Below are 10,000 nucleotides of genomic sequence, written 5' to 3'. Positions count from 1 at the left end.
TACACACAAACAAACAAACACACAAAATAAACAAACAAACTCACACACAATCAAACACACAAAATAAGCAAACAGCAAAACAAACACAATCTCACCGAGAACCACCTTTCCCCTCTTAACCCTCCACGCCCTTCTCTCCCCCCCCCCTTCCCCCCTTGCAGGAGGAACTGAAGTCCTACTTGGGCATCGAGAAGCGACTCTTTCACGAACTCATGCAGCAGTCTCTGATGTGCCAGTTCCGGTACAAGAATTTCCAGGGTCGCCAGGAGCTGCTCACCAAGATCAGGAGGTGAGATGGAGGGGCAGGGGAGGGAGGGAGGGAGGGACGGAGGGAGGGAGTGGGTGGGAGGGGAGAGGGAGAGAGGGAAGGAGGGAAGAAGGGAGGGAAGGAGAGAGGGAGGGAGTGGGTGGGTGAGGAGAGGGAGGGAGGGAAGGAGGGAATGGGTGGAGAGAGAGGGAAGGAGGGAGTGGGTGAAGTCCCTGATGTGCCAGTTCCGGTACAAGAATTTCCAGGGTCGCCAGGAGCTGCTCACCAAGATCAGGAGGTGAGCTGGAGGGGAAGGGAAGAGGGAGGGAGGGAGGGAGGGAGAGAGGGAGGGAGGGAGGGAGGGAGGGAGTGGGTGGGTGTGAGGGAGGGAGGGAAGGAGGGAAGGAGGGAGGGAGGGAAGGAAGGAGGGAGGGGAGGGAGTGGGTGGGGAGAGAGGGAAGGAGGGAGTGGGTGAAGTCCCTGATGTGCCAGTTCCGGTACAAGAATTTCCAGGGTCGCCAGGAGCTGCTCACCAAGATCAGGAGGTGAGCTGGAGGGGTGGGGAGGTGGGGAGGGAGAGAAGAAGGGAGGGAGGGAAGGAGGGAGGGAGTGGGTGGGTGGGTGGGTAGGGAGAGGGATTGGGTTGGTAGGGAGAGGAAGGGAGGGAGTGGGTGGAGAGAGAGGGAGAGAGGGAGGGAGTGGGAGGGAGTGGGTGGGGAGAGGGAGGGAGTGGGTGGGTGGGGAAGGAGGGAGGGAGGGAAGGAGTGGGTGGGGAAAGAGGGAGGGAGTGGGAATGGGTGGGGAGAGAGGGAAGGAGGGAGTGGGTGCAGCAGTCTCTGATGTGCCAGTTCCGGTACAAGAATTTCCAGGGTCGCCAGGAGCTGCTCACCAAGATCAGGAGGTGAGCTGGAGGGGCAGGGGAGGGAGGGAGGGAGGGAGTGGGTGGGTAGGGGAGGGGGTGGGGAGAGGGAGGGAGGGAGTTGGTGGGAGGGAGGGAGGGAGGGGGTGGGTGGGAGGGAGGGAGGGAAGGAGGGAAGGAGGGAGGGAGGGAAGAAGGGAGGGAGTGGGTGGGGAGAGAGGGAAGGAGGGAGTGGGTGGAGAAGTCCCTGATGTGCCAGTTCCGCTACAAGAATTTCCAGGGTCGCCAGGAGCTGCTCACCAAGATCAGGGAGGTGAGCTGGAGGGGTGGGGAGGTGGGGAGGGAGGGAAGAAGGGAGGGAGGGAAGGAGGGAGGGAGTGGGTGGGTGGGTGGGTAGGGAGAGGGATTGGGTTGGTAGGGAGAGGAAGGGAGGGAGTGGGTGGAGAGAGAGGGAGAGAGGGAGGGAGTGGGAGGGAGTGGGTGGGGAGAGGGAGGGAGTGGGTGGGTGGGGAAGAAGGGAGGGAGGGAGGGAAGGAGTGGGTGGGGAGAGAGGGAGGGAGTGGGAATGGGTGGGGAGAGAGGGAAGGAGGGAGTGGGTGGAGAAGTCCCTGATGTGCCAGTTCCGCTACAAGAATTTCCAGGGTCGCCAGGAGCTGCTCACCAAGATCAGGAGGTGAGCTGGAGGGGCAGGGGAGGGAGGGAGGGAAGAAGGGAGGGATTGGGTGGGTGGGGAGAGAGGGAGAGAGGGAAGGAGGGATTGGGTGGGTGGGGAGAGGGAAGGAGTGGGTGGGTGAGGAGAGGGAGGGAGGGAAGGAGGGAATGGGTGGAGAGAGAGGGAAGGAGGGAGTGGGTGGAGAAGTCCCTGATGTGCCAGTTCCGGTACAAGAATTTCCAGGGTCGCCAGGAGCTGCTCACCAAGATCAGGAGGTGAGCTGGAGGGGAGGGGAGGGAGGGAAGGGAGGGTGGGAGGGAGGGAGTGGGAAGAGGGAAGGAGGGAAGAAGGGAGAGAGGGAGGGAGTGGGTAGGTGGGAGGGAGGGAGGGAGGGAAGGAGGGAAGGAGGGAGGGAGGGAAGGAAGGAGGGAGGGGAGGGAGTGGGTGGGGAGAGGGAGGGAAGGAGTGAGTGGGAGTGGGTGGAGCAGTCCCTGATGTGCCAGTTCCGGTACAAAGAATTTCCAGGGTCGCCAGGAGCTGCTCACCAAGATCAGGAGGTGAGCTGGAGGGGCAGGGGAGGGAGGAGGAGGGAGGGAGGGAGGGAGGGTGGGTGGGATTGGGTGGAGAGAGAGGGAGGGAAGGTGGGAGGGAGAGGGAAGGAGGGAGGGAGGGATAGGAGAGGGAGGGAGGGAGTGGGAGGGGAGAGGGAAGAGGGAAGGAGGGAGTGGGTGGAGAAGTCCCTGATGTGCCCGTTCCGGTACAAGAATTTCCAGGGTCGCCAGGAGCTGCTCACCAAGATCAGGAGGTGAGCTGGAGGGCAGGGGAGGGAGGGAAGGTGGGAAGAAAGGAGGGAGGGAAGAAGAGAGAGAGGGAGGGAAGGAGTGGGTAGGGGGAGGGAAGGAGTGGGTGGAGAGAGAGGGAGGAGAGGGAAGGAGTGGGTGGGGAGGAGGGAGGGAAGGAGGAATTGGGTGGGGAGATGGAAGGAGGGAGGGAGGGAGAGGGAAGGAGGGAGGGAGGGAGGGATTGGGTGGGGAGATGGAAGGAAGGAGGGAGGGAGGGAGGGAGGGAAGGAGTGGGTGGGTGGGGAGAGGGAGGGAGGGAGTGGGTGGGGAGAGGGAGTGGGGGAGTGGGAGGGAAGGAGTGGGAATGGGTGGGAAGAGGGAAGAGGGAGGGAGGGGGGGAGTGGGGGGAATGGGTGGGGAGAGAGGGAAGGAGTGGGTGGGGAGAGAGGGAGGGAGGGAGGGAGGAAGGGAGGGAGTGGGGGGAATGGGTGGGGAAGAGGGAGGGAGGGAGTGGGTGGGGAGAGGGAGGGAGAGAGTGGGAAGAGGGAAGGAGAGGGAGGGAGGGGGTGGATGGGGGAGAGGGAGGGAGGGAGGGAGAGAGTGGGAAGAGGGAGGGGGAGGGAGGGAGTGGGTGGGGAGAGAGGGAGGGAGGGAGGGATTGGGGTGGGGAGAGGGAAGGAGGGAATGAGGGAGGTAGGGAGTGGGCGGGGAGAGGGAGTAGGAGGGAGGGAGTGGGTGGGGAGAGAGGGAAGGAGAGAAGGGCTGAAAGGGGTGAGGGAGGAGAGTGGGGAAGAGGGAGGGAGGGAGAGAATGGGAGAAGGAAGGAGAGAGGAGAGGTAGGGGGAGGGGGGAGAGTGGGGAGAAAGAAGGAGAGAGGGAGGGAGAGGGATTGGGAAGTAAGGGAGAATGGGAGGGAGAGGGAGAGAGAGAAACGAAAGGAGGGAAGGAGGGAGAGAGAAGAAAGAGGGGGAAAGAGGGAAGGAGAGGAGAGAGAGTGGGAGGGAAGGAGAGAGATGGGAAAACGAGGTTGGAAGGGGGGGAGGGAGAGAATGGGCTAGAAAAAAGCAAACCCTCATATATATATATATATATATATATATATATATATATATATATATATATATATATATATATATATATATATATAATAATTTTTTGTTTTTTTTTTTTATTATTATTATTATTATTATTATTATTATTATTATTATTATTATTATTATTATTATTATTATTATTATTACTATTATTATTATTTTTATTATTATCATTTTTTAATAATTTGTTTTTATTTTTATTTTTTCAATTATTAGCATTATATTGGTATCACTAATAATAATGTATGTTACATTATAAAATATTATTATTATTATTTTCTTTAATAATTGAAAATACCAAATGACCATTAACGTACCTCCAATAAATCTCTTTGACTTGTTGATATAACTATTATTTTTCCCTAAAATACGAACAGAAAAAAACAAAAATGAACAAACAGACAAAGTGCCTTATTAACAATTTATCAAACATACACCCCCTCCCACCCCACACAATACCAACAACAAACACCCCTCTCACTCCCCCCTCTCTCTCTCTGTCCCCCCCACCCACACCCCACAACCCCCTCCCACCCCACACAAAACCAACAACAAACACCCCTCACTCACTCCCCCCTTCCCCCCTCAGGTACCTCAGCAACGACTCCTGCGTGCCGCTCATCATGCACGGCGAGGTCGGCTGCGGGAAGTCCTCGCTCATCGCCAAGGCCATGGAGAGGTGCTGCGAGTGGCTCGTCGACGTCCCCCTCGTCGTCAGGTGCGGTCGGGGGCTCTCAGGGTGGGGATGGGTGGGGGGGGGGGGGAGGGCGGGGGGTGGGGAGGGCTGAGGGTGGGGAGGGCTGAGGTCGGCTGCGGGAAGTCCTCGCTCATCGCCAAGGCCATGGAGAGGTGCTGCGAGTGGCTCGTCGACGTCCCCCTCGTCGTCAGGTGCGGTCGGGGGCTCTCAGGGTGGGGATGGGTGGGGAGGGTGGGGAGGGCTGAGGGTGGGGAGGGCTGAGGTCGGCTGCGGGAAGTCCTCGCTCATCGCCAAGGCCATGGAGAGGTGCTGCGAGTGGCTCGTCGACGTCCCCCTCGTCGTCAGGTGCGGTCGCAGGGCTCAGGGTGGGGAAGGGAGGGTGAGGGCTCAGGGTAGGGAGGGTGGGGAGGGTGGGGAGGGCTGAGGTCGGCTGCGGGAAGTCCTCGCTCATCGCCAAGGCCATGGAGAGGTGCTGCGAGTGGCTCGTCGACGTCCCCCTCGTCGTCAGGTGCGGTCGCAGGGCTCAGGGTGGGGAAGGGAGGGTGAGGGCTCAGGGTAGGGAGGGTGGGGAGGGTGGGGAGGGCTGAGGTCGGCTGCGGGAAGTCCTCGCTCATCGCCAAGGCCATGGAGAGGTGCTGCGAGTGGCTCGTCGACGTCCCCCTCGTCGTCAGGTGCGGTCGCAGGGCTCAGGGTGGGGAAGGGAGGGTGAGGGCTCAGGGTAGGGAGGGTGGGGGGGGTGGGGAGGGCTGAGGTCGGCTGCGGGAAGTCCTCGCTCATCGCCAAGGCCATGGAGAGGTGCTGCGAGTGGCTCGTCGACGTCCCCCTCGTCGTCAGGTGCGGTCGAGGGCTCTCAGGGTGGGGATGGATGGGGGTGGGGAAGGTGGGGAGGGTGGGGAGGGCTGCGGGAAGTCCTCGCTCATCGCCAAGGCCATGGAGAGGTGCTGCGAGTGGCTCGTCGACGTCCCCCTCGTCGTCAGGTGCGGTCGGGGGCTCAGGGTGGGGATGGGTGGGGAGGGCTGAGGGTGGGGAGGGTTAGGAGGGTGGGGAGGGCTGAGGGTGGGGAGGGTGGGAAGGGTGGGGAGGGCTGAGGTCGGCTGCGGGAAGTCCTCGCTCATCGCCAAGGTCATGGAGAGGTGCTGCGAGTGGCTCGTCGACGTCCCCCTCGTCGTCAGGTGCGGTCGAGGGCTCTCAGGGTGGGGATGGGTGGGGGGGGGGAAGGTGGGGAGGGTGGGGAGGGCTGCGGGAAGTCCTCGCTCATCGCCAAGGCCATGGAGAGGTGCTGCGAGTGGCTCGTCGACGTCCCCCTCGTCGTCAGGTGCGGTCGGGGGCTCTCAGGGTGGGGATGGGTGGGGAGGGTTGGGGAGGGTGGGGAGGGGTTGGGAGGGTGGGGAGGGCTGCGGGAAGTCCTCGCTCATCGCCAAGGCCATGGAGAGGTGCTGCGAGTGGCTCGTCGACGTCCCCCCTCGTCGTCAGGTGCGGTCGGGGGCTCAGGGTGGGGAAGGTGTGGGGAAGGGTGGGGAAGGGTGGGGAGGGGTTGGGAGGGTGGGGAGGGCTGCGGGAAGTCCTCGCTCATCGCCAAGGCCATGGAGAGGTGCTGCGAGTGGCTCGTCGACGTCCCCCTCGTCGTCAGGTGCGGTCGGGGGCTCTCAGGGTGGGGATGGGTGGGGAGGGCTGAGGGTGGGGAGGGTTGGGGAGGGTTGGGGAGGGTTGGGGGGGGTGGGGAGGGCTGCGGGAAGTCCTCGCTCATCACCAAGGCCATGGAGAGGTGCTGCGAGTGGCTCGTCGACGTCCCCCTCGTCGTCAGGTGCGGTCGGGGGCTCAGGGTGGGGAGGGTTGGGGAGGGTGGGCTGAGGGTGGGGAGGGTCTGGGGGGGTGGGGAGGGCTGAGGGTGGGGAGGTGTGGGAGGGTGGAGAGGTGCTGCGAATGGCCTCGTCGACGTCCCCCTCGTCGTCAGGTGCGGTCGAGGGCTCAGGGTGGGGAGGGGGGGGGGGGGAGGGTTGGGAAGGGGGGGGGGGTTTGGGGGGGGGGGAGGGGGGGGAAGGGGGGGTTTGGGGGCCAAGGGGAGGGTGGGGGAGGGGGAGTGTGGGTGGGGGGGGGTTTAAGGGTGGGGGGGGCCCAAAGGGGGGGGGTGGGGATTTTTTGGGGGGTTGGGGAGGGGGGGGTTTAAAGGGGGCTTGGCCACGGGGAGGCTGGTGATTGGTTGAGTGATGGGTAGTGGGTGGAGTTAAGGGTGGGGCTTGGCCAAGGGGAGGCTGGTGATTGGTTGAGTGATGGGTAGGGGGAGGGGTTAAGGGTGGGGCTTGGCCAAGGGGAGGCTGGGGAAATTTTTAGGATGGGAGGGGGGGGGGTTAGGGGTGGGGTTGGCCAAGGGGGGCGGGGGATTGGTTGGTGATGGGTAGGGGGGGGGGGTTTAAGGTGGGGTTTGGGGAAGGGGGGGCTGGTGATTGGTTGAGTGAGGGGGAGGGGGGGGTTGGGGGGGCGGGCCAGGGGGGTTGGTGTTGGTTGGTGATGGGTAGGGGGGGGGAAGGGGGGGTTTTGGGCCAAGGGGGGGCTGGTGAGGTTGGGGGATGGGTGGGGGGGGGGTTTTTAAGGGGTGGGGCGGGCCCCAAAGGGGGGGTGGGATTGGTTGAGTGAGGGGGAGGGGGGGGGGTTTAAAGGGGGGGGCTTGGCCGGGGGGGCTGGTGATTGGTGAGGAGGGGGAGGGGGGGGGGTTGGGGGGGTTAAGAAAAGCTGGTGATTGGTTGAGTGATGGGTAGGGGGAGGGGTTAAGGGTGGGGCTTGGCCAAGGGGAGGCTGGTGATTGGTTGAGTGATGGGTAGGGGGAGGGGTTAAGGGGGGGGGCGGCCAAGGGGGGGGGTGGGAGGGTTTTAGTGAGGGGGTGGGGGGGGGGTTAAGGGTGGGGTTTGGGGCCAAGGGGGGGGTTGTTTGGGGTTGATGTGGGTAGGGGGGGGGGTTAAGGGGGGGGTTTGGGGCCAAAGGGGGGGGGGTGGTGATTGGTTGAGTATGGGTGGGGGGGGGGGTTTAAAGGGGGGGGTGGGGGGGGGGGAGGAGTTTGGGGAAAGGGGAGATGATAATGATAATAGAGATAATGATGATGATAATGATAATAGTGTTCATAATGATTGATAATAATGATAGTAATATTCATAATGATTGATAATAATGATAGTAATATTCATAATGATTGATAATAATGATAATAGTGCTAATGATGATGGAATTCAAGTGAAAATAATGATGATGATGTTAATAGTGATAATGAAGATGTTAAAGATAATGGTGATAATGCTGGTAATAATAAAAGTAATAGGTAAAATAACAATTGCTAGAAATGATAATAATGAAAATTATGATAGTGATAATAATGATAATGAAAGTCCTAATGATAATGATAATGATAATAAGTCTTATGAAAAAAATGATAAACAATATTTTTTTTTTTTTTTTTTTTTTTTTTTTTAATTTTTTTTTCCCCCCCTTCCCCCCTTTTTCCCTTCCCCCCCCCTTCCTTCCCCCCCCTTTTCCCCCCCCCCTTTTCCCTTCCCCCCTTTCCCCCCCCCTCCCCCTTTTTCCCCCCCTTCCTTCCCCCCCCTCCCCCCCCCCTTTCCCCCCCCCCCTTCCCCCTTTTTCCCCCTTCCCCCCCCTTTCCCTTTTCCCCCTTTCCCCCCCCCTTTCCCTTTTCCCCCCCCCTTTCCCCCTTTCCCCCCCCTTCCCCCCTTTCCCCTTTCCCCCTCCCCCCCCTTTCCCCCTCCCCCTTTCCCTCCCCTTCCCCCCCTCTTCCCCCCTCCCCCCCTTTTCCCCCCTTTCCCCTTTTTCCCCCCCTCTCCCCTCTCCCCCCCCCCCCCTTTTCCCCCCCCCCCTTTTTCCCCCCCTTTTTCCCCCCCCCCTTTTCCCCCCTTCCCCCCCCTTCCCCCCCCCTTCCCCCCCTTTCCCCCTTTTCCCCCCTTTACCCCCTCCCCCGCCCCCCCCCCCCCCCCCCCCCCCCCCCCCCCCCCCCTATTTCCCCCCTTCCCCCCCCCCCCCCAAGGGCCCTTTTTGGGGGGTCGAAGGCGGGGGGATCCGGCTTTTGGTTTTATGACACGGGATCGACCAGGTCAAAGGTTACGGGTCGACCTCGCTGGAGTGGGTGCCCTCGGAGCTGCCGGGAATCAAGCCTTTATCTTTACGGTCCCCGGGGGGGCCCCCCCGATTTTTTCCCGCAGACCCCTCGAGGACGGGCCTGCTTCCCCAAGGGGGGGGTGGGGGGGGGGGGAAAATGGGGGTTTAAAAAAGGGGGGGGGGGAAAGGGAGGGGTGGGGAGGGGGGGAAGGGAGGGGAAAGGGGAAAAAAAGGGGGAAAGGAAAGGGGTTCCCCAAAGGGTGGCGATGGGGAAATGGGGGAAGGGCCCCCGGGGGGTGGGGGGGGGGGATTTGGGGGGGGAAAAGGGGGAGGGGGGGGGGGGGGGTGGAAGGGAAAGGAGGGGGGGGGAGGAGGGGGGGGGAGGTGGGGGGGGGGAGGGAAAGGGGGGGGGAGGGGGGGGAAAGGATGGGGGGGAGGGAGGGAAGGAGGACAGGGTGCTTCCTCAAAAGGGGGTGGGGGGGGGGGGAAAAAAAGGGGAGGGGGAGGGAGGGGGGAAGGGGGGGGGAAGGGAGGAGGGAGGGAGGAAAAAGGGGGGGGAAGGGGGGGAGGAGGGTTTTCTTTTTCCCCCCCGACACTCCCCCGCAGATGTCGCTCCTGCAGACCATCATCGAGGACAGGGGGCCCCCCCTTTCCCCAAGGTGGGGGGGGGGGGGGGGGGGAGGAGGAAGGGTGTTTAAGGGGGGAGGGGGGATGGGGGGGGAGGGGAGGGGGGGGAAAAGGGGGGGGGGAAGGAGGACAGGGCCTGCTTCCTCAAAAGGGGGGGGGGGGGGGGGAATGGGGGTAGGGGAAAGGGGGGGGGGGAGGGGAGGAGGGGAAGAAGGGAGGGGGGGAAGGGGGAAAGGGGTAAAGGGGGGGCCCTTTTTCCGAAGGTGGGGGATAGGAGGGTGTGGGGGGGGGTAGGGGGGGTGGGGGAAAGGGGAGGGGGGGGGGAAAGGGGGAGGGAAGGGAAGGAGGAAGGGGCCCGCTTCCTAAGGTGGGGGGGATGGGGTAGGGGATGGGGAGGGGTAGAGGAGGGGGGGGGGCAGGGGTGTTCCTCAAAAGGGGGGGGGGAGGGGGGATGGGGAGGGAGGGAAAAAGGGGAAAAGGGGAAAGGGGGGGCAGGAGATATATACATGGATATGCATAAGCATGTAATATCTAGTCCATGTAATATTTTTATTCTCATATTATACTCTTTCTTCATTGTGTAAACCTTCTTTTCAGATATGCATTTTAACCACAGTAGGTCCTTAAAAAATCTTAAGATTATAAGAAAGAAATTAGACAAAGCTCCATTTTTTCTGAAATATTCTAAGACACACCCAAGCCCATTTTCTGGCACACCTTTCACCCGTAATATTCTGACACCCCCCTTCACCATATTCTGAGACTTCCCACACCCTTGATATTTCTGACACAGCCCCCACCCTCAATATTCTAACACCCCCACACACACAACAACTCAAACCCACCCCCTCCCCTCATATTCCCCCAAAACCCCCACCCCCCAAATTTCCCCCTTCAAATTCCCAACCCTCCCCCCCCCTCAACCCCAACACCCCCCCCCCAAC

At 61.2% G+C, this 10,000-nt stretch overlaps 1 protein-coding gene across 1 annotated transcript in view; it reads left to right on the top strand.

The window, feature by feature from the left end:
* The window catches only part of LOC113804390 (uncharacterized), a 138,286-nt gene that overhangs the window by 104,436 nt on the left and 23,850 nt on the right, over window positions 1-10,000 (top strand). The window contains exons 11-12 of the mRNA XM_070118142.1: window positions 162-289; window positions 4,224-4,383. Of these exons, the coding sequence (XP_069974243.1) occupies window positions 162-289; window positions 4,224-4,383 (288 nt within the window). The remainder of the gene's footprint in view (window positions 1-161; window positions 290-4,223; window positions 4,384-10,000) is intronic.

This window comes from Penaeus vannamei, chromosome 41 (genome assembly GCF_042767895.1).
Source record: "Penaeus vannamei isolate JL-2024 chromosome 41, ASM4276789v1, whole genome shotgun sequence".
In the NCBI taxonomy this organism is placed as follows: Eukaryota; Metazoa; Arthropoda; class Malacostraca; order Decapoda; family Penaeidae; genus Penaeus; species Penaeus vannamei.
The sequence above is the reverse complement of the archived record's forward strand: the minus strand, read 5'-3'. Positions and strand labels throughout refer to the sequence as shown.